Source organism: Symphalangus syndactylus, chromosome 1 (genome assembly GCF_028878055.3).
Source record: "Symphalangus syndactylus isolate Jambi chromosome 1, NHGRI_mSymSyn1-v2.1_pri, whole genome shotgun sequence".
NCBI classification, from domain to species: Eukaryota; Metazoa; Chordata; class Mammalia; order Primates; family Hylobatidae; genus Symphalangus; species Symphalangus syndactylus.
In genome coordinates, this window is record NC_072423.2 from 144,265,057 (window position 1) to 144,290,299 (window position 25,243).

General features: G+C 33.9%; 1 protein-coding gene across 12 annotated transcripts in view; it reads right to left on the bottom strand.

The window, feature by feature from the left end:
- Positions 1-204: 204 nt before the first annotated feature.
- Positions 205-25,243, bottom strand: part of MICU3 (mitochondrial calcium uptake family member 3) — a 92,415-nt gene continuing 67,376 nt past the window's right edge. For 9 of the 12 annotated variants that reach the window (XM_055287332.2, XM_055287326.2, XM_055287339.2 and 6 more), the window contains 7 exons: positions 23,747-23,842; positions 17,813-17,913; positions 17,039-17,210; positions 8,403-8,511; positions 6,305-6,462; positions 4,129-4,197; positions 205-2,551 (listed from right to left, as the gene is read on the bottom strand). In XM_055287332.2, the coding sequence (XP_055143307.1) occupies positions 4,129-4,197; positions 6,305-6,462; positions 8,403-8,511; positions 17,039-17,210; positions 17,813-17,913; positions 23,747-23,842 (705 nt within the window). In that variant the 3' untranslated portion in view covers positions 205-2,551. The remainder of the gene's footprint in view (positions 2,552-4,128; positions 4,198-6,304; positions 6,463-8,402; positions 8,512-17,038; positions 17,211-17,812; positions 17,914-23,746; positions 23,843-25,243) is intronic. The other 3 variants (XM_055287318.2, XM_055287308.2, XM_055287349.2) reach the window with 2 other exon arrangements.

Here is a 25,243-nt window from a genome sequence, read left to right on the forward strand (position 1 = left end):
TATACTTTGAGAGGCTTTATAGCTCTGTGAGTTACTTACCCACAAAGGTGTTGATGAGATAAATGTCATTAGCATGTGTTGCCACAGAAGAGGGAATAAAATCAAAAGAGGTTTAGTAACCCATAAAGATTTCCAAAGTTTGAAAGTTACATTTTCAGAAAGTCATTATTAGTCCACAGATACATATAAAAGCCAAGTACAATGTTTCTTGATTCAAGGGCAGAAATATTTATTTTAAGATAATATAAGAATGTAAGACAGGTTGCTTTGCAATTTATAATAAGAACAGTAAGTTGGAACTTAAGCTAAATAAATTGCTTATTATGAAATGATTCTGAGAAGTACCATAAACTGTTCATCATGTATGCTTTCTGTAAAAAGTTTAATGTGAATTTTATGTATAACTTAATTTTTCCAAAGAACAGTTTATAGAAGGAAACACTGACAATAACAGCATACATGTAGTCAGTACATTATTATTTTCAAACCACTAGCAAATTTTAAACTGATATAAGCAACAATTCAGTGAGATATTTTCTCTCTCATTTTATAGATGATAAAATTCAAGAGTGATAATATGATGGAAATCACTGTAATTTACCACTTTTCTATTTTATCAGGATATTTATTTATTCACATTTTAATATTATGTTGCAGCCTAACAAATGTTTTCATCCACTCGCTCTGATAAGCAATAAAGAATAAAATAAAGATTGCATATGTACAATGGTATTCTTCCTTGGGAGAATGACAGAATTATAATGGATTTCAATGGGCTAATTTAATTTTTAATCTATATTTGCAGGATTTGCCATGTATGCAATGTAGTATAACTTATAGTCAACGATTAAAGGAAACTACATTTTTTTCAATTACTTTAGGTACCAAATCATATTGAGAACATTCAGTGTAAGGTAAAATAGACCTGAGGTATGTTATATGAGTGGGTAGGCATTTTCATTTCATCAGTCAATTAAATCAACTTTCAAAGCAAGTGAAATTATATTATTATACTATATGGGATCCTTGAACTTATGAATAATATATTTTAAAATTACTGTCATAAATAATATTAGATAAAGAATGTAAAAAGTCTAACATACAAAATCAATGCTAAGAGTAACATTTTCTCGAAAATTACTTTTATAAATAAGCTGATGCAGACCAATTTCACATTTAATAACTTATAAAAACAAAGTCAGTGTTTTCTAGTTTCATATGCAAAAGCAAAATAATAGTTGGAGTGTATGTAACCTACATTAAATATGTCTTAGAAAGGAAGATAAATGAACTTATCTTCCATATGCAATATGTAAATATATTAATTTAGATTAATTGTTCTATTTTTGTGTAGTATCTTTGTATAAACTAAGCATTTTTAATTGAACAGATTTATATTAAGTATTATCAAATTGTTTCTCTATGTACAAATCTAATTTTGTGATTCAACAGAAAGTTTTTATTTTCCCTTTTAAGACATATTCTTTTGAAATAATAAATTATATTTAAATTATTATTACTGGCTGTTTAGCATCACTTTTCAAGTGGTCCTTTTGCAAGAAACAAAAATATTAGTTTCTACTTAATATATACATCAGTCTTATAAACCATTTTATATTCGTCTTTTACAATACTCATTTGATGATAGACATATATTGACAATATGCAATAAATTACAGAGTGTAAGACATTATTTTTACTAGTGTTATTAACGTGTACCACCTACGATTAGGAGCAGCTTCATGTTTAAGAAGATAATGACAATGACAATGATTACTGTTACAACAACTACCACTGCTGCTACTATCAACACATGACTTTTTGGGGGAGAAAAATTCTACACTTTAAATTTCTTTACTGTATACATAAAAGAATAACAGACATTCTGTTGACTTTGGCAAATAAACAACAATTTTTAAAAATTTTATACAAGTCAAACAACATATGTTAAGTACTTTTAAAAGTTAAAAGTACATGTAAACAATCGTTTTATATAGTAGCTTAATTTCTATTTGTTTTCAAAATTATCTCAGTGTAATTAAAAACTGGGCAAATAACAGGAATTTAATAATAATTCTAAGGGTATTATAAATCTCAAGCAATATTCATCTCTGAAAATAAGTTCACAGTCCAACATCAAAGAAAATGCGATATTCATTTTTAGGTGATCAACATTCCATGAGTCATAAATTATTTTGAAATGAGGAAAATTTCTAATGAATAAATAAATAAATAATATTGAAAGTACATTCATATGTAGTCACCGGAAGTATCTATATACTTCTGAAGGGAATGAAAAAGTGCAGAGAGTTCAGCAAATCAAGGTAAAGCTCAACTTGATTTTATATATATAACATTTATAGTAACAAGATGCATTTTATCTGTTTTATGTTTAAGAATTCAGTTCCAGAAAAAATATCAATTTCATAGCATTCACCTTTTCCTTCATTCTCTACTTCTTCTGACCCCAGACCTGCTTCCACTCTCAAAATTTTGCGTCTTGTTATTTGTCACACAGATAGTAATCCTTTAAACTTTGTTTTAGGAGTATCTAATTAAAAAAAATAGTAACACAAAAGCAGTATTTATTTAGGATATAATCCTGAGGTGATAGTGTTAATCAAATATTCTTATAATAATATGAAATGTAAGGAATTCAATAAAAACACCCCACATAAAATATAACACACAAAGACTTAAAAGCTGAGTGTTTTGTTTAGTAATCTGTGCAATCCTCGGTCTTAGGCTTAGAGAAAGGTAGCCACTTCCAGGTATGGCTCTATGCACTATTACTTAGAATCAATGGTGCCAGCGTGATACTACAAGTCGGTCGGGAACACTACCTGTGTGGACATCCCAGTCAATGGTCCTCCTCTTTTTTAAATGCTTAGTTTAAGCATTTATAAGGCAGTTTAAAATTCCTTAAAATGGAGATTAGGAAGACCTGACTTCTTTTGTTAACTCAGCTACAATGGTTACCACCTTAGAAAAATAAGTAAGCCTGCTTGCCTGTAAACATCTTAGATGAGTATTTCCCAAAATGGGTTCCATAAAACACTAGATCTCAAACCTAATTTGCAAAATGCCGAATACTGCCATTTCCTTTTGGCAAGACAAAATGCATAGTAGCATATTACAATCTAATAAACTCTATGGGGAAGACACTTATTTAACCATTTTTATTATGATATGTCTTAAACTTGACTAAGCAACTTTTTTTTTTAAGTATGCATTGATGTGCTGAGGAACCACTTTGGGAACCACCGCTATCTATCTATCTATCTATCTATCTATCTATCTATCTATCTATCTATCTATCATCTACCTACCTACCTACCTACCTCCCAACCTACCTACCTACCTACCTACCTATGCTTCAAGCTTGAGAAAAACAGCAAGAAACATATACATGAATATACTTGCAAGCATTTTTAAACCAACAATAAAATCTCCACTGCAGAAATCTAACTAATAAAAACCCACAACTGACCAAAATTTTATTGCTAAAATTGACTTTTGAAAGAAGAAAGAAAAAGACAAACCCTGCACTAGGAGATTAGAAACAAGTTTGACACCTTTCTTTGGGTCATAAATAATAAAAATGTGATAAGGAATAATAAGATATAATAGATAGGAAGTAATATATGAGTAAGATAGAATGAAGCTTAAATTCTGGTTTTCCACTGACTAGCAAGTTATCCTATGCAAGTTACTTGTTAAACATTGATTTTTCTCTGTTGTTAAATGGGATATCTGTGAGAATTAAATGAGATACTACCCGTGGAAGAACACTTAATATTAGTGCCAGACAACTAAAATAACTAAACAAATAAGATGTTATTTTTTGTGGATGCTCAGAATCATGATCCTAAAAAACAGTAACAAATATTCTTTGGGTGCTAATTATCCTATATTATAAAAGTCCGATTTTGATTTATTACATTGTGTCTGCTCACATACAAAACTTCAGGTTTAACGTAAAATTTTTCAATCAAGATACTCTCATGACTTAAAAATTAAAAATAGATAATTCTATTTCTTTCAGCTATTTTCTAAATGTTTTAACAGAAAAATAAATTATGATCCTATCGTTACTGAACAAGTTTAGACAAATAGAAGCTAACATACTTATCTGCTATGAAGTTCTTTCTTCAGGCAGGATTTGAAAGTGGGGTACTTCTGGACTGTTTTATAACCCTGTAGAATAGAAGAGCAAAGTGTGCAAATGTACAGAAAGAGAAATACGGCAAGATTTCACTTACATGTGGAGTCTAAAAAGTCAAACTCATAGAAGGGGAGAGTAGAATATTAGTTACCAGAGGGTGGAGGGCTGGGGGACTGGGGAGGAAAGGGGGAGGTTGACCAAAGGATACAAAGTTCCAGTTAGACAGGAGGAATATGATTTTGAGATCTATTGTACAGTAAGGTGACCATAGTTCGTAATTATGTATTTCATATTTCAAAACTGCTTTTAAAAAGTGTATTTAAAATGTTCTCGCAATAAAATAAGTATGTGAGCTGATAGATTTGTTAATAAGTTTGATATAATCATTCCACTATATATATCAAAATGTCACATTTACCCCATAAATACATATTTATATGCTATTATTTGTCGATTAAAAATAAAAATTAAAAAAAGTAAAAATGTAAATAAAATGCTGAAGGCCACAGGTATGTAATAAATAAAAATAAAAACATAACACGTAAGAGAGCAATACAGTGTCAAACGTTTCTAGCGTACTTTATATTCAATTTGATCCTGCTACTCTAAAATTTTTGAGGCAAAATAAATGACTTTCAATGTATGTTGTTTCAAGTACTTCTGGCATCATCTAAAATGTTAACAACTAACCACCAGGTGGCAGTTAAGTACACAGCATCTTTACTCAAGTAGCTTGGCCTTAAAAGTCATTAAAAATCTTTAAAAATACTGTCTCAGATGAATCTTGAGGTTTTGGATATATAACTTTTTCTCTTTTAAAATGTATAACACTGGCCGGGTACGGTGGCTCATGCCTGTAATCCCAGCACTTGGGAGGCCAAGGCGAGAGGATTACTTGAGGTCAGAAGTTTGAGACCACCCTGGCCAACATGGCAAAACCCTGTCTCTACTAAAAATACAAAAAATTCCCGGGTGTGGTGGTGCACACCTGTAATCCCAGCCACTCAGGAGGCTGAGGCAAGGGAATCTCTTGAACCCAGAAGGCGGAGGTTGCAGTGGGCTGAGATCACACCACTGCACTCCAGCCTGGGCAACAGAGCAAGACTCCCATCTCAAAAAAAAAAAAAAAAAAAAAAAGGATAAAACTTAGGGATATTCTTGCAAGAGGGAAGATTGAATATTCTAGCTCTTAATTTTAACAGAACATTTTTTTCTCTTTCTATTTGTGGCACATCCATAATATGTTAGATGTGTACACATTTATTGATTCATACTATATTTCTAGTTTTAAAACATGTTTCTTGAGGGGAAAAATCACTGAATTTCTGGTAATTTCTTTTACTGTAAGATTTCAATAAACAAAAAAATTTTTAACTTATTTTTCATATTAAAAAGTACTGATTATGCAGTAACATAAGAGCATCAAGTTACCTAGAGGAAATCTGTGTCATCTAAAATGAGAAATAGTGGCCAGGTGTGGTGGTAATTCCTGTAATCTTAGCACTTTGGGAGGTCAAGGCAGGAGCACTGCTTGAGCCCAGGAGTTGAACGTCAGCCTGGGCAACAGAGTGACCTCATTGCTACTAAAAAAAATTATAAATTAGCCAGGCATGGTGGCATGCACCTATAGTCCCAGCTACTTGGGAGGCTGAGGCAGGAAGCTCACTTGAGCCCAGGAGTTCAAGGCTGCAGTGAGCTGTAATCATGCCACTGCACTCCAGCTTGGGTGGCAGAGTGAGACCCTGTCTCTAAAAGAATAAATAAAATTAAAATAAAATAAAGTGACAAATAGTGATATTTATTTCTATAGTAACAAGTCCAAAAAGCTAACATGGAGACTAAATTTTTAAAAAATATTTGGCAACATTTTTCTTCCACAAACTAGGATGAAGACATTAGATTAATTGAATATGCAAATAAATTATTATAAGGTCAAACTGATTTCACATTTTTTAAAAAGCATTCTATCACCTCAAATTGTTTTTTAAGGGAAGTAAGGCCTATGTTTTTTTCTTTTCAAATAAAGCATTCATGTTTATATCCTTAAGAAATTAAGCTAAATTATTGCTCAACTTAGATGGATTGATTTCCCTCAGACTTTAAAAAGGATATCAATAGGTTTAAAATGTGTAGGTTTACCCGGAATCCTCTATGGAGTCTGTCTTTCATAATTCCAATAAATTCTTTATAACTTAATTGATCATCTTTGTCAACATCAAAAATCTTGAAGACAGTGTTCACTAAATGTGGTGAAAGTTTGAGTCCAGTAGCTACATAGACGGCACGTTTAAATTCATCTAGGTAAATGTTACATAGAAAAAGAATAGACTGTTATTATTTTTATAATATGTGTTAATTACTAGAAAGGTTGTAAAAGAAGTTGTTTTCTAAATGTGAATCATGATCTTATGCAACATGGCTTTCCATTAATCATGTGTCTTTTAGGTAATAAACATTTTTGTGCTTTAAATGAAAAGAGCCAAGCAACAGCTGTATCTTAGGTTAATAATGCATTCACACTTGATGAATGTTTAATAAGCACCTACTATCAGTGACAGATACTTTAGAAGTTAGTAAGATGAATAGGTTTTCAAGAAACTTATGGTTCAGATGGGAAATGAGACTCCTGCCCAAATAATCATTACACGGGGCCACACAAAAAGTACCAATAAAGTGCTATGAGAATCTGGAGATGAGTGATCGCTTCTGTGTGTAGTGTGGAGCAGGGAGAAGCGAGAGAAAGGCAGTGGTTAGGAAAAGGCTGTGAATTCGTCTTTGAGCTGGGCACAAAAGGACAATTTCAGCTTATAGAGATGACAGAAATGGCAGATGACATGAGATGACATGAATGAACCAAGGCAGGTGGGGAGGTGGGAGGGCATAAAGCACATTCACAAAACAGGGAGTCTGGTCTGGGTGGAGCCGGGGACATCTAGGATCTCAAGAAGCTCTGCACAGGGACTTTGAGGCAGGGAACCAAAACACTCTTCAGTAGGCAATTGGAAAACTTAAAGAGTTTTCCATTGCAGATGTGTCATACAAAAGTTAATTTTTTAAGAAAGATTATTCTGTCAGGTGTGTAGGAAACATCAAAGAGGAAAGCAGCTAGTAGCAGGACTGTCACTTTGGTGGTTACTACAATATTCCTTTTAAGAGGTAATAACCTGAATAAAGACACTTGTGATGGCAAAAAGAGATGGACGTATTTCTAGTGCCTGCAAGACAGGTGACGCCATCAATTTTTTTCATTTCCTAGTTCTAAAAAACAAACAACTTTTCTATTCTGAACCCAGTAACCAGATACTGATTTGTTTCTTTGCACGTTGATGAGGTTTATCACAGCAGTAAAGGCTAGTCTGTAGACGCAGAGCTGCCAAAGGTTTTGGCTTTAAAACACTAAAATGGGTTGAGAATATGCCATATTTGAACATCTAGACTACAGAAAGGGTAAAATATACAATTTTTCAGGTTTCTTTTATTCAATGAATAAATGAATAAGGCCACATAATGAAATCAGTATCTATGTTTTTGGGAAAGAGAAATTATCATCAGCACTTAGGGACTCCAGTTTGGCTTCTCTCTAGAACATAATAATAATAATAATAAAAAGACGGTCCTTTTAAGCTTGTGCATTAACATAGATTATGGCAGAGACAGGTAAAATCACCTTAAAGGCAAACAAAGTCCCCATATGGCAAGAATTTTTAAAAAGGACTGGCCATGGGGGGAGGGAAGGTGATCACAGCCACAGGATCCTAGGAAAACAGCTTGGCTTCTTAGTCCTCCTACAGCCAAAGACAGCTGGCTCTGAGGACACCAGCATTCTGAATTCTATGACCACTGTATTTATTTGAAAATTATGCAAAACTGACAATTTTACAGGTTAGTTGGTTAATGTAAGTCCATGGCTAAGAGGTGGCTCTGCTGAGAAAATTCCAGTTTCTGAGTCAGCAGGCATTAAATTAGTGAAATAAAATACCATCCTGTGAGAACAGGGCATGACCAGCTGGTTCCTCCATAGGTACACACAAGTCCCTCAATGTCACCCAGTGGCCATGAGGTTTCTTCCCTCATGGCTGTTTTCTGACAAGTACCAGAGCTGACTTGTCACTGAAAGTATGCACTGGACTTTCACACAAGTTGATGGGTGATATGTCATATTTAATTAATTGGTTGCCAAAATCTATAGAAACAATGTAGTATTACTTGCTTTTAATTTTTGTCGATGACTACTTACCTTGCCCTATAGAACGACTTGCAAAGTTATACATATTCAAGGCTATTGCAAAGTCTTCTAGGTTGTTTAAAAACTGGAAAAATGACCTGAATTCATCAAATGTGATGCCCTATATTGGGAAAGGAAATGAAAATACATTTAGTATTGCCAAATTTATTAAAATCAGTATCTACACATAAGAGAAAAAAACAGATTAAGCATTTGCAATATATCTTGTAAGTAAACATTTCCAGGGCACATTTTGACGTTGTTCTCCAACTGGAATGTAAAATTCACTCAGACTTACTCACTGGGTAGTGCTGCCTGCTAGTTACAATAGTGCTGCCTGCTATTAGAATAATAGTTAAAAGTATTTTTTAAACACTGTCGTGTCAGCACAAAATTCCAAAAAAAAGCTCCAATAAGAAAGAATTAAAAAGTTTCAATTTTGAAAATTCTCTATTTTATGCTTGATTTTTTTAACCTTGTAAGGTAAATATGATAATAGGGGAAAAAAAAACAGAAAAAAAACTTTTCCCTGCACCTGTATTCCTCAAATGTGATTCTGCATCAGCAATAGATTGTCTTTATAATGACAATGCAAAATCAAAGTGCTAACTCCATGTCAATGCAGTGTATTCACACTTGTTCCTGTCACTACAGCACTGCTAGGGCAGTGGCAGGAAGTAGAATGACCTCAGAGATACAGTTCTGGGTGCCTCCACACTGGGCTGCTGTGGGATCATGTAAAGGACTGGTGGTCAGGGTGGCCTCTTCTGGAATGTCATGTGTATAAACTTCAATTATTGCCATTGCTGTTACTTCAGTTGAATAGGGAAAGTCTTTGAAATAAGTACAATGTATCTCAGAGAATACACCTTTGGACAAGAGAAGCTGCATTTAGTTAATGTGTTTTCCTCAGCAAATTAACATAATTGAGAAAGAGCACAGAGAGAAGAGCAGAAGGCCGAGTTGAGGCCTAACAAATTCTTATTTAATACGAGGGGGAGAGGAAGGGACACTAACAAGGTCGTGTTGGAAGGCCAGGGAAAGAACCACAGGGATCTAGTTTCATATAAGCCAGCTACTGATTAGATCAAATGATTACCCAAACACCCAGCTTTTGATATATGTTACTTCAATTACAACTCTTCTTTTACTTGCAATGGGAGAATCCTTACTGTCTTTTCTCCTCACATTTTTTACTTTCCTTTCCTTATATTCATTTACGACCATTCCAATCTTGGATCCTGCTTTGTGACCCTATCCCACCCATCATGTTTTCTGTAGAAGGCTGTTTGAATCAGTTAGGAGGACTGCACTGGAAAGGGTTTGTCTTGATGTGGAGAGCTTGTTGACAAAAAAACTGGTCACTGCTGTGGTTCTGCACCTGTTTATGCTGTGACCTGCTGCCACAACAGCAGTCTCTGGGTGACAGGCTACTGTTACTAGGAGTAAAACACAAGAGGATGGAATATTTTTAAATAAAGGGAAAACAAAAATATCAATATACTGGGAGGCAGGCATGAAATTAAGAAATAAATTAAAAAATGACAGACTATAATGTTCGACATCTGAACTTTTAGATTTTTCAACACATAGTTCTCATGTTTGGAAAGAGGTCAAATTCAGAACATACAATCATTCTTTTGTGTAGATTAAACACTTTGTGTTTAGAAATATAAAATTGTAAAATAACAAACGGGACATTTATTTTGAAGGAGATAATTTAAAGCAATGTTTCTTAATGGCCAAGAGGGACAGACAGTCTGGGAAAGGGGCAGACAAAAGGGGTGTGGCCATTTCTTCTCTCTACCATCCTCACCCCCAGAATCACTACTGGAATAAACCATCAGTACTTGAATGGAATTTGCCCTAACTATTAGAAATAAGGTGAAAAGAAGTAGCTTATATGCTAACAAAAATAAAACAATGATAACTGAAAAGCTGAAAGCATCAAAAAATACATGCACTGAGAGTACAGAAATAAACTCAAATATTTATGGTCAACTGACTTTCAATAAGGATGTTGATATGGTTTGGCTGTGTGTCCCTACCCAAATCTAATCTCAAATTGCAATCCCCACGTGTCCAGGGAAAGAGGGACCTATAATCCCCACATGTTGAGGGAGGGAAGTGATTGGATTATGGGGGCTGTTCACCCCATGCTGTTCTCGTGATAGTGAGTGAATTCTCATGAGATCTGATGGTTTTATAAATGGCAGTTTTTTCCTGTGTGTTCTTTCTCTCCTAAACCTTATGACGAAGGTACTTGCTTCTTCTTTGCCTTCCACCATGATTGTAAGTTTTCTGAGGCCTCCCAGCCATGTAGAACTGGGTCAATTAAACCTCTTTCCTTTATAAATTACCTAGTTTCAGGCATCTCTTTATAGCAGTGTGAAAAGGAACTAATACAGATGTCAATACCATTTATTGGGGAAGGAATTGTTTCTTCAATAAATGGTGCCATGACAACTGGATATCCACATGCAAAAGAAAGAAGCTAGACCCTAACTTCATACCATTTATAAAAACTAACTCAAAACAGATCAAAGTTCTAAATTTAATAGTTAAAGCTAGTAGACTTACAAAATAACCAGACAAAACTTCATGACCTTGAATTGCCAACAACTGCTTAAATATGACACCAAACACATACGGAACAAAATAAAAATAGATAAATTAGACTTCATCAAACTAAAACCATGTGCATTAACGAACCCTATCAAAATTAGCTGGGTGTGGTAGCATGGGACTGTACTACTTGGGAAGCTGAGGCAGGAGGATCACTTGAGCCCAGGAGTTTGAGGTTGCAGTGAGTATGATCGTGCCACTGCACTCCTGCCTGGGCAACAGAGTGAGACCCTGTCTGTAGAAAAAAATTAAAAATAAATAATAAATAGAAATAAAGTGAAAAGACAATCCACAAAATGGGAGAAAATAGTTGCAAAAATACATCTGGTAAGGCTCTAGAATCCAGTTTATATAAAGAACATGTACAAAGCAGTAACAAAAAGATAACCTAATTTAAAAATGGGAAAAGGAGTTGAAAAATCATTTCTCCAACGAAATGGCCAATAAGCATATAAAAAGATGCTGAATATAATTACTCCCTGGGGAAATACAAATCAAAACTACATGTACACATATATTCATAGCAGCACTACTCACAATAGCCAAAGACAGAAATAGCCCAAATGTCTATGGAAGGATGAACGGATAAACAAATTGTGGTATGTACATAAAATGGACTATTATTATTATTCAGCCATAGCAAAGAATGAAATACTGATACATACTACAATGTGGATGAACCTAAAAACACTATGAGACCAGGTGTGGTGGCTCACCCCTGTAATCCCACTACTTTGAGAGGTTGAGGTGGGAGGATCACTTGAAGTTAGGAATCTGAGACAAGCCTAGGCAAAAACAAAAACAAAAAACAGAAAAAACCCTGTCTCCACCAAAAAAAAAAAAAAAAAAAAAAAAAGCCAGGCACAGTGGTACATGCCTATAGTCCCAGCTCCCTAGGAGGCTAAGGTGGGAGAATCACTTGAGCCAAGGAGTTTGGGGCTGCAGTGAGCTATGGTTGCACCACTGCACTCCAGCCTGGGTGGCAGAGAAAGACCCTGTTTCTTAAAAGAAATAAATATAAGTGAATAATAAAAATACTATGACAGAAGCCAAACAAAAAAGGTTACGTGCTATATGATTCCATTTAAATTAAATATCTAGAATAAGTAAATCCACAGAGACAGAAAGCAGAATGATGGTTGCCAGGGACTGAGGAGAGAAGGAAACGGGAAGGGACTGCATCATAGGTACAGGGCTTACTTTTGGTATGAGGAAAATGGTTTAGAAGGAGAAAGAGGCGGCAGTTGCACAATATTGTGAATTCACTAAATCTCACTGAATTATTCAGTTTAAAACGGTTAATTTTTTGTTATACAAATTTTACCTCAATAAAATAAACAACAAAAGACTAGGAAGAGGAAAAGACTAACTCGAAAAATCCAAACAAATCACTACAATATAGTATTGACTAAATACAAACAGGCGTTCAGAAAACATGGTCTTATGAGGCTTTCAAATGTATATAAGCCATGTTTGTTTTCAGCACAAAATTCATGCTGATACCATAAATTATGCCACAATATATACTGTTCAAAGTTTATTGGTAACTGATGTAAATGGCAACTATATAATAACTTTCAGAAATATAAGTAAGTTTACAAGGTTAGGAGAAATAAATCCAAACTCCAAAATTTACTGGCTGAATGACCTAAGGTAAGCCACTTAAATCTTTCTGAATATCAATTTCCTTAAAGCTTAATAACATAATTATACTACTTTCTTGTTAACATTTGCATTACATGGTTAGTATGAGAAGCCATCTTTCCATCCCTTCTGGTCACTGTCTACATTATCTCCTAGATAAGTTTACCTAGTCCCATGGCATTTAAAAATGTTTTAAATTATTTATTTAATATGACAATATATTCACTTGTTCAAAATTCAAAAGGCCCAAAGATTGTATAGCACAAAATCTCCCCTCCACCCTTAGCCATGTAGTTTCCTTCCTTAGAGGAACCAATTTCTAGTCCTGTGAATCCTTCCAGAGTTAGCATAAGCTTTTTATACTCTACAAATGGCTCTAAATCATGCCCTTTTCACACTCAGTGTATCTTGAAGATAGTTCTACACTAGTAAAGAATTTTTTTGATCTCTTTTCAGCTGCACATTATTCTATTCTATAGATATATCATGATATATTTGATGAGTGACTTACTGAAAGACATTTAGGCATTTCCAGCCTATTGCTATTAAAAACAACATTATAATGAATAACCTTGTACATGTGCCATTTCATCATGAGTGAATGTATCTGTAGGTAAAATTCATAAAACAAAAAAGCTTCAAGTTCTACCTTTTAAAATACCATCTATCCATCAATTAACAGGAGTTCAAAATAATATATATATATTTGCATACATATATAAAATATATTTGTATTAGGAATTAAGCAAATTATATAGTATGTTAGAATATGATAATGCTATGGAAATAAAAACAGATTAAGGTAGGAAGGAATAAGGAAAGCCAGGAGAGGGAGTATCATTTATATAATGGGTTATATATTATTCATATAATAGGCTATTATTTATATATTAGATTAGAAAGGGTAGGCATCATTGAGAAATAGCATAACGAACCATGTGGTTATTAAGGGAAGAACGTTCTCGTCAGAGGGGACAACATATACAAAGCCTTAAGACAGAAGATTTGAAAAACAGTAAAGAGTTCCTGTGGTTGGTGCAGAGTGAGCGAGGAGGATCAGAATACAGGAAGTGAGGTCAAAGGTAATGAGGGAGCAGTGTGAGTAGGAGCCACTGTAAGGATTTTGGCTTTTACTTTGAGAAGAATGGCGATCTTACTGTGGTATGATCGAAATCACAGTCAAAAGCATTCCCGTGAATGCTAAATGCAGAACAGATTGCAGGGAGGCAAAGTTGGAGGCAGAAGGATGATCTGGGAGGAAATTCCAATAATCCAGGCAAGACAGAACTTGGATGGTAGCAGTGGAGGTGGCTAGGAGTGGTTAAATTCTTATACAGGTAGTATCAATAGGATTTGTTGATAGACTGACTGTATGTAGAATGTGAAAAGAGGGAGTCCAAAATTTTGGCCACAAGAACTAAGAAGAACCGAGGTCCTATGAACTGAAACAGGGAAGATGGTTTGTAGAACAAGTTTTTTGGAATGACCAGGAGTTCAGGTTTGCAACCATTAGGTCTGAGATATCTATTGGATCTTCAAGTGGAGATGCTGAGTAGGCAGTACATTGTAAAAGCCTGAAATTCAGGGGAGAAGTTTAAGCTGCAGACAATGTGGAGGTTTATACACTAATGACTACTTAGCAGTAGTCCTGACTGCACCCTTGACTGCTAGATTCACATATCTAACTTGCCTGTTTAATTTTTCATTTAGATTACTATTAGGAATCTAAAATATGACTGGTTCCTAATAAAACTCTTGATTCCCTCCTAACCCTAAATTCATGGTTTTGCTTAGCTCAGCAAATGGCATTGTTTCAGCTTGTGGTTCAAGCCAAAGCCCTAGGAGTTCCTGATTCCTTTTTCTCTTATAATGAAATAACCATGAACAGGTACTATCATCTCTACTTTTTAAATGATCCAATCAATATCTGACCCCTTTTCCCTACTCTTACCCTGGTCCAAGCCATGGTTGTCTATTACCTGGCCACCTATAACAGTATCTTAACCTGTCTCTTCCTTTCAAAGCCAGGCCACCTAAAATCTATTCTGCTATGTAGCAGCCAAGATATCTTTTGAAACATGAATCAGATATCTGGCGCATGAATTAGACCACATCTGAGTGTCACAGTTGATTGTCAATACTTGTTGAGTATTTGCTGAGTGAGCATCTTGCCTATGCTCTAAAGCAAGGTTCACAAACTTCCTGTAAAGGGCCAGAGAGTCAATATTTTCATTTTTACTGGCTACATGGTCTCTGTTGCCTCAACTTTACCATTATAGTGCAAAAACAGCTGCAGACAGTATATTAAATGAATGAGCATGGCTGTATTCCAATACAATTTTACTTACGAAAATAGGTGGGGTAGTTTGCTGACTCCTGCCTTAAAGTTTAAATACTATAGTGGCTTCCCATCACTCTTACAGTCACTATTTGAATAACTAAACTTCTTACCTTAGCCTACAGAGTCTTAAAAGATTTGGCCCACATCTACCTCTCCTTACTCATCTCCTACAATTTTCCTGTCCACTTACTTTACCTTTTGGCATTTTCTCAAATAAACTAAGCTTCTCTGTCCTCAGGCCCTTGGCACTTGCTGTTACCTCTGTCTGGAAGACTTTACCCAGAACTTTGCAAAGCTCATTCTTCACAGTCTCTCCCCAGAAGTTACCTCTTCACTCTTCAGCAAAGCTCTTCCTAACAGTCTACTTTATTTTCCAGTCCCCATGACTCTTGCTCCCTTTCATAATGTTTATCAGTATCTGAAAGTATGTCTTTTTTTTACTTACTTTGTCTCTCCACTAAGATATATTTCCATGAGAGAAGGATTTGGCTTATGTTGCCACTTTAACCCCAGTGGCTGGAATAAAGCCAAGTAAATAGTACATGCTCAGTAAATATATGCTAGGTAAACAAATGAAAATGAAAGTAATTTAGAAATGTAAAGTGCTATTCAAATATTAGTAGCTGTTATTCTTCTGGAGAGAAGAAGATGAGAGATGGAAGGAAGGGGAAGAGTTAAGTAGGTGGAAGGAAGGGAAAGACATAAGTAGAGTGTGGTAAGAATATCATTGGCTTAGAAAGCCTTGGATTTGAATCCTTGGACAAGGGTCTAAGTATCTGAAAACCTCAGCTTCCACTATTCTAAAAGAAAGACGCCAAAGAAAGTTGTCAAGCCTGGAAGGTTGCTCTGAGGATTGATGAGGTAATGTAGGAAAAAAAAAATCAATGAGAATCAATTAATTTTGGTTCACATGCAAATTTTTCCATTTCTACAAGTAATCATTTGTGATGCTTAAGATACTTCTAGAAATTGGAATTTTTCAGAAACTGAATTTAACTTTAAAAAACTTAACCTTTTAAGTTACAGATTTTAATGTTTCCATTTAATAAAAGCAAAAAAAAAAAAAAAAAGCAGATTCAAGTCCCTAAGTAATACCCCAGTAGCTGGAAAAATTGCACTACTGGGGTAGTACAATTTTCAATATTTGTTTTTAGGGACGTACCTATGAATTGGGAAAATTCCGTTTAACATGGAAAACAGACAAAAAGTACTCTAATTTGGAGATATGGTAAACTAATTGCCAAATGCATCAAGTCTTTTTTTTTTTTTTTTTTTCATTCCTTAGGGGAAATGGAGAATTGTTAACATTGTCACAGTGTATCCATTCTAAACAAAGTCAAACTATTTGCAAGTTTTTCTTGGATGACTAACCTGATCCTTGTCTAAACACAAATAGAAGGCAATATATCTAAAACATCCCACGCTTGAAGAGGTACTTGTAATACTAGTTCTATTTGGTTGCAATGATGCATTCAAATACCACTAGATAATGCAACTGTACAGAAGCACTGACAACACATTTGTGACTAAACAAATAGGCAATCAGTTGTCCCAGGTTCTTAACCATTCATGCCATCCAAACTCTTTGAAAAACTTCACTTCAGCTGATGATAAGATCACTCACTCATCAATGGTGGTCTTCAAATGACCTTTTATTAAGGGTGTTACGGAAAGGAATAGAGTGTGACAGAAATGATGTCAACATAAACTGTTTTTTATGAGGTGATGTTTAGGTAGTAGTCAAAGCATATAGCTAAGTGGAATTCTCCTGAAAAATGATACTGTTAATTTGAATAAAACAATTGGTAGTAGCCTAAAGGAGTTTTGAAATGCCTAAGAAAAATGTGGATATCTACCAAGAATATACAATTAATTTATTTTTAAAAGTGTAGCCAGAGCACTTAGGACACACAATGAAATACATCCAAGGTATCTTTTAATCCACAGAGAAGGAAAAGAACTAACAAAAGGGCAATGTGTTTTATAGGCACATATTACAAAACAGTAACATAACCAACTAAATATGAGGATTAGATACCTTTTCTTCAGGTATACTGTAACGCACATTTTCTAAAAATACTGACGTATTTTCCACATTTGTATATCGTAAAAGAATATGAGCAAAATCTTCTTCACTGATGGTATTCATTCCATTTGAGTAGGAAAGGAATTCTATTTCTAGAACTTCTGTTTGGAGATTATCCATGAATCTATGACAAAAATGTAATACAGAAGGAAAAAGATAAAGAGTAATGGTAACAGGAGATGATCAAATACTCACTGCCCTAGAAAAGGTTACACGGAAATAATTGTATGATGACACAAAGATTAATAAAGTTCCTCCCTGTAAATGAGAATGAAAAGAGCACACGATCTGTGAGGCTTTACTACTTAATGACTGTAGCACCCGGGGCAAATAACCTAGCCTTTCAGGGGTTTAGTTTCCTCATCTATAACATGGGGATAACAAAAGTACCTTGCAGAGTAGCAATGATACTTAAATTACTTGTTACTATCACTGCAGCTTATTGAGACAAGGAATTGACAACATACTTTCTTCTGAATATGCAGGAGATAACAATCAATCCAGATAACTGGAATTTAAAAAAAACATTCAGTAACTTCCTGTAATAATTATCAATATAACCACTGGTATGTACGTACTGATAAATGTGGGTATTTATTATACAGAGGATCTTATTTAAGATTAAAGTAACAAAGAGGTGAGTATTGCTGTACTAGACAATTTCTAAAGATCCTTCTGATTTCAGTAGGCTAATAATTTTTAATAAAAATACAAAAATAAGCTCACCTATAAAAATCTTCAAAGTTGAGCTCAGCTTTTCCTTTCTTTCCAAAAAAGTGTACAAGAAGTGTAGTATCTGTTACTAAACTTGTGATGTCATCAGCACGCTTAAAAAAAATCACAATTTAAAAGTTAGCTTCAGTAAAACAGAATAGGGATACCCAATATTTCTCAAAGAATTTTGTTATCAACATACAAAACATCAAGGATGTAAATATATTAATATTAGAATGAAAAACACAGGCATATTAATACATGCAATTATAGTTAAAATAAAGCTCACATTTTAATAATAGAACTTTGAATGGAACTGATCTTTGTACTCAAAAATTTTTGAAGATGTGATTTAAGAAATGTTTAATCTCAAATTATGCATATAGGATTCTATCTTTTAAATTATCTAAAATAACTGAAATCTTTTAATAATCATCTAAATATTCTATTTTTATTCAAGTAATTAGTTTGGATTTTCCTAATCAATCTGAAAAATCTGTTTTTTTAAATGATGTTCCAAAGAGGTAACCTTTTCAGATACATTGAATAAATGGGGCTGACAAAAGAATGGTCCCAAGCTTCACAAAACAGCTTCCTTTAACCATTATATTCCACAATTATGATACTTTAAATGGATACTGTATTTGGAAAGAGAAAAACTACAGTAATAATATGACCTTGAAAATTTATATGATCTATAATTTTTTCAAAGTCTTACATGTCAAATGGATAAAAAATTAATTCCAGAGGATTTTTCCTTTCCCACTCAACTTAATAAACTAAGTTCTAAGAATTTTCTTAAAACTGCTAGGTTATAATCCTTATAAAGTATAATGGCCTATGAAAATCATCCACCTTCCTTTAATATAGCTTTATAAATCTTCCTTTTCTCTCCTTCCCTTCCTTCCTTCCTTCTCCAGTTGGCCATTAACTCATTTCATAAACTCAGGTACAAAAAGCATAAAATTCAAAGGATTGTAACTCTCCTATACATCATCCTAGGAAATGTGAAAAAAAAAGTTTAAATAATCCTATTTTTTATTCAAGAAAAATAGCTGTAGATAGGCACATAGTTTTTAACTTTCTGTCCAGAACCCTGACAGTACTCCATAGAAAACATAAGACAGAAAATAAATACTTCTCTACAAAGGATCAGTCTTCTGTGGTTGCTGACAAAAAGTCTCATTCACCCATATACTAAATTTTCATATTCCTTTGATTCCTCACAGCCCTCTTCCTAATCTTTCATAAAGATGGCAATTTTGTCCTTCATAACATTTGCTAAATCTTTATTTCCTTTCTCCATGGACCAAATCTTCTTCTCTTTTAATGATTAACATGGAGTACCAGAGACCACATCTGATTTCCCCTGCACATGTCCCCTTTTAATGCATTAAAATCTGTTTCTAAAGTGACTAATTATTCACATGTCTTAAAAACTCCAGCATGTAGGGTCATCTGTACTTTAAATGATCTAAAATTGTTGACATTCTTTAGTAATTGACTAAATATTCTATTTACATTTAAGTGATTTAGTTTAGATTTTCCTAATCATTTCCAGCATATAACCCCCTTATCATTGTTTGGTAGATCTCTACTACTAGTTCTCAGTTTACTTTGTTAAGAAATCCCAAGTATTCTCCATAGCTGGAATACCTGAGAAGTTGTCTACAATAAAACCAACTTGTCTGAGGATTTGATAGTGGTTTGATCTGTTTGCCGGGAGGAAAAAAAAATACAGCCAGGTAGCCAAGTGTCACATACTATGTTTTAAATGCATCTTCTTGAACAAGCTTCTTATGAAACTTGAGGAATACTAGTGGTGCCAGTCTTTTGGGGCTCCATAAGTGAGGGGAGAGTAGTATAATTGGAGTAGCTCTCAAAGGCATTACTGTCCCCAGAACTTTAAGTTGAAGAGGCAGCCTGCTCTAATAGAACAAGATTTAAAATCAGAAGACCTGGGTCACTGACTTTTTTTTACCTTCAGCTTTCTTATCTATAAAATGGGAATAATCCTAACCATAACAACAATTTTGAGGATAAAGTTAAAATATAAGCAAACAAATGTTCTTATTAGTAGTCATAAGATGCAAGTAACTTTTGGGAAAAAAGAAATCTGGTATTAATTATAGGCACTCTTTTTGTGATTTAATAGAGTCTAGCTTAATAAGTTTATTATCTTATTTATTATCAGCTTAAATTAGTAGTAGGAGGAAATATTTCAGAGGTTACTCCATGCTCGAGTGGAGCATAAGAGTAGAGGCACCTCTGTCTGGAAGCTAGAGGACTGGGGTAGGAGGAAAGGAGACAGAGTAGATCAGAAGGGGGAAATGTTGTTTTTGAAAAAGTTGCTTACTTCACAAATAGCCAGTATTGTGGTGGGCAAATAAGATGAGTTTAACAGTCAGATTGCTGGCTTTGAATCCAGGCACTTCTCATTATTTAAGTGACCTTACAGAAGTTAATCTCTTGAGGATATTACTATCTTAAGGAATATTAATAGTATCTATCCCAAAGGGTTGTGGTAAGGATGAGATAACACATTTAAATCATTTAGCCCTCTGACTAGTGTACTGTAAATGCTCAGTAAGTGTTAGCTCTTATGTATTTTTGTCAAATATATTTCAGGACACTGAAAAGGGATTAGACAAGACAAAAAAGATAAGAATGTTGAATCTTAATGAAAAAAAGATTTTTACATCATACACTCTTACTTCTTTTTTGCTGTTGAAATTACATATGATACACATCTGGAAAAAAAGCCTTAAAATGAGTGGTTACAGGAACACCAAAAGTTAGTGAATTCAAATAACATAATTAAGGAAAGTTTTCTTAAAGTGTGGGATGTCCTTTTCAAGACACAGTATACTAAAATAAGATGGCTTTGTCTTATACAAGTTTTAAATAATGACCTCATTTAGCCAGTTTTTCTCATGCCCACTGATCAGAGCAGATCTTCACTTAACAGTCTTTCAGCATCAAAATCTTATGAGATGTATGTTGCACTTATCCAGATAATTCAGATCCAATGAGGCATAAGTAACAGTGACATTAGAGAAACGAAAATGAAAATGGGGAAAACTTTTCCCCCATTCAGTGAAACAGAGTACTGCTCAGTCACTGAAAACTATACCAGTGTCCTTGGGATCCTAACAGTGTTACGCAACTTACATCACCCAAGGATTGAGACGAAAATAGAGACTTTATCCCTGTGATTCTTATGCTCATTGTTAAAATAAAATGAACTCGGGTGTTTTCATAACAAAGGGAGAAAAAGCCACCAAAGAACCCCATGGGCCATTTATTCAAAGGACATTATCTTACTTTGATTTGATTAAAAACTATTTAAAATGATTTCATCAAAAATAAAATAAACTTGCATGAAAAATAAATATATCAAACTATTAAAGGGTTTAAAATATTCTTTTAACATATTTTTATAGATTATAATGTGATAATAACCCTATGAGGTTCCCAGGGCTGGGGGAAATCTTCAAACTTTTGATTTTGTTAATAAAGTTTTTGAATAATCCATTGAAATTTACCAAGGATACGTAATTTAAAGCAAATTTAAAGCAAAATTTTACATTTCATCTGTAGAACTCAAAACAGTGTTTATAATTTTGACACTGACAGACTGTATTCAACAGTTGCATAATATACTCATCATACTGCACTAAGAATTTATTATATATGATTTTGGTTAGAAAGTGGTCTTAGCTCTGATATTCAAATTTTCATAGTATGGTTTCACAATAATTGGAGACACAGAGTTTTACTGTAATTTTAAAAACCTATGGTTAGAAACAGCTCCAGACTAGAATATGAGGGGCTAATACCCAATTTCCCTGTAATACATAGAGATTTTATCTCAATAATTACATATTAAATATATAATAAAGAAATACAAACAACAAATAGATTTCCAAGCCTTCTTTCTGAACCAACTTGAATCCTGAAATACTAATACTATAAACAATTCTGTGTTCCACTGGTATTCACAGTAACCTATAAGGATTTATATAATTAGTTGTAACTGAACTGTAGTTAATTGTCAATTATTACTCTAATGTGGGAGGGTAGTAACAGATAATCCCCAAGTAATTATTTTACTTTGGAACACGATATAAGTTTTGTTTTCTTTTCCTCTTTTTCGTTTCTTTATTGTCTCCATCAGATTTACTTTCATGAAATTTGATTCAATTCATTCACTAATTTAGCAGCTTCAGATCAGAGTGTGGATTAATTACAGCCAATAGTGTGCTGGCAAACTGAGTTGTCCGGGAAAAAAAAAAAAAGGCTGATTTGTAATGTTGGCCAGTTTCTGTGGTATTCATACTCACAGCCACTTTCAAGTAACAAAGGGGGTGTCACAGAATGGTGAGTTGGGAAGAGGGATGCAGAATTAACTAGCTCTGGGGAGCTGTAAAAGCCCACAGCTCCAGCCTATCTACAACAGAACCATATACATTTTCCAAAGATCTTACACAAATCATACAACTCTCTGAGTACACAGGAACTGACTGGTTTTCTGATATTAAACTTACCAAGATTTAAATTAAATTCAACATCTAATTAGCAGATTTTGTCTAACTGAGAATGTCTACTAGAGTTAAATGGGATGAAGATAGTTGGAGGCTGGAATGTGGATACTCTAGTATGGGGAGAGACAACAATGATATGACTGTTGATTTGAAGCATGGAAGCTGGGACACAGTTGACTTGTAGGGACTCTAAGAGTCCCAGTTGCTCTTATTTTTAAGCACTGACTACTACAATGTACCTACATAATGATTACAAAATAAAGTGCTTCTAAAATATCTGTAAATGGAACATCTGCCACTTCATACCTAAACATGGCTCATATTTAAAAGGTAATTTTAAAAGGTAATTGTTGGTCACAATTACATCACATTTATATATCACAGACATATTAAACATAGGACAAAATACTTTATTTGCTTTGGGACTTTAAAATTGAGCAAGGTGACAAAATTAACATTTTCAAGTGTTTGCCCTAGTCTAGATATGTCAATAGAGTAACACTGTGTATGTGGATAACAGAAGTCACAACTGATTCCAGTTTACTTCTCCAGATATTTTTAGGTATAACTTTTAAATGTTAAATTTAAAGTTTAGAAAAAGAAATGAGAAGCCCACTTTAAAGAGAAAGAGATAATGAAAAATAAATCTCAGTATTTACTGAAAAGTCTTTTCTGGTAAGACCGCTAGCTGCCTCTAATAAAGTTCTTAGGAAAAATTCTTAATAAGAAACACAAAACAGTGTTTCTAAGATATGGCCCATCTTGAAAAACTAGAAATCCCTATTGACAGTGACATAAGAATGGGATAATGGAAGCGGTCTACTCCAATGCAGCAGTAAGACGCAGATCTGTATCAAATTCATGAACAGTAATAGAACTGAAATAAGGTTGGTCTGCTTTTTATCTTCACTATGCACTGGCAATCTTAATGTCAAGCTAAAATATTCCTCCCTTCCTTGACTGGCTGTTCCTACCATACCTTCTCAAACTCCCATACCCCGGGGCCCTTGGTAAGCCACTCACTATCAATACTAGGAAATTTGTTTAAATCTAACATAACTCTGAAGAGTCAGGTATCTTTTACTGGGGGAAACATTTCAGCATTTCATGTAACATAGTAAATTGTAAGCTTAAAAGATTCAGTGAAACTTTAAAATATATATATTCTAATTTCTAGAAAGTGATCCTTAAGTTTAAAAAAATGCCATTTCCTTTTAATTAAGTTGAACTCTCAAAGCTGATGTATTCCAATACAAAGTTTATATATAGTAATCTCTGATGTACTAAAACAATGGAAAATGTAACATACATGTTGGGTTTCATCACTGTGACTAAAATGAAATGAGGACTACATTAACAAAATGGCAAATAGTACAAGGACCTTGTTGAGGTTTAATTATACCTCTGCGAGGTCTGAAAACAGTGCTTGGCTTGTGTTACGTCTCAGTGTATCCCAATAGCTTCTGGAGACAAGTTCCTCAGCATCTGTTTTAAGTACCTGTAGAAGTTTTAAGAAGCACAACTGAAATCTAAAGAATAGTCACAAAGAATGATAATTTATTCACTTTAAATCTAACCAACCTTGAAAAGGAAACACATTAGCTTACCTTTTTGTTTGTTTGTTTGTTTTGTTTTCTGCTGTGCACCACAGTATTGTATTACACTGCTGGTAACTCACATACTTTCAAAGGTGTAATGGTATATAACCACTATTTCTAAGTACAATGTAGCTTTGTCGAAAAGAATCAAATTCTCCAATCTCTCCTTCTGCCCTTCTACTGAAACGTGTGTAACTTCTAAGAAAGGGTGAAAAAAATTCTATTCACACCTTGTGTGAAGTAAATTTGTTTGGGAAAAATTTTGGTAACTTTGTAGCAACCTATTAAAAGATAAATCATTGGTGGCTATCATACATCTTGCTAGTGTATCAAAGATTCAAAATAACCTTATCTGTACTTTACAGAAACAAAGTTTAAATTCATCCCAAACTTGTCAAAAAGAAATAGACCTGCTTTAAGTCAAAGCACTCAAAAGTACTTGAGATTTGGCAGGTGTTTCTATTGTGAATGGTTAAGTTACTTCTTATTCTTTATTACAAGGACAGGATACTAAATTCTGAGAACAGGGTAGTCTGAAGGAGATATCAGGAAGTGTAGATTAAAAAGTGTGGTCTAATCACTCTAGGAATATGTCAAACTGCAAGCCTAACTTGGATCCCCATAAGCAAGATTAATTAAACCCAGTTTCTGTCAGGATTTATCAGGGAAGATCTCACAGGTTCTCAGGTGGTCTTTCGGTTAATGTGAGATGAAATACTCAAGAGTGACTGGATGAAAATAGAACTTTACTTTCTTTTATTTTGTCTTAATCTTTAAAAGTCCAGTGCTACTAATAAAATTATATGGATCTAGGAATTATTTCAAAGGTCCTCTAAGTTTCAATTCACTATTACTAACTAGAAACACTGCCCACTGACTATATTTTAATAAAAAATAAAATGTTAATAAAGTATTATTTAGCAGGAACCATTTACGTAACACAGACATAAATATTACCATAACTATAAATGTAGCAAATTGACAGAGAATCTGCATCACTCCCTTTATAACGATATAAGCTTTAACTAAGCAGTTATAAACTAAACAGGTAAAACTAGCTAAATATAGAACCAATACAGTTCATTTTCTTTTAAATAGATATGGAATAACCTCAATAAATACTAGCTAGATCAAATGCTTCATGTGAAAATATTATTCACATATTTTGAATGTGGATGCATTTTCAAAGTTCAACTCAGAAGGTTAATATGTGATAAAGAAAGGGATTGTTAAACCCACCAAACTAGAAAATAAGGCTTACTGTGCACTACTGTTAGAAGAGTAGCAGGAATGATTCACTT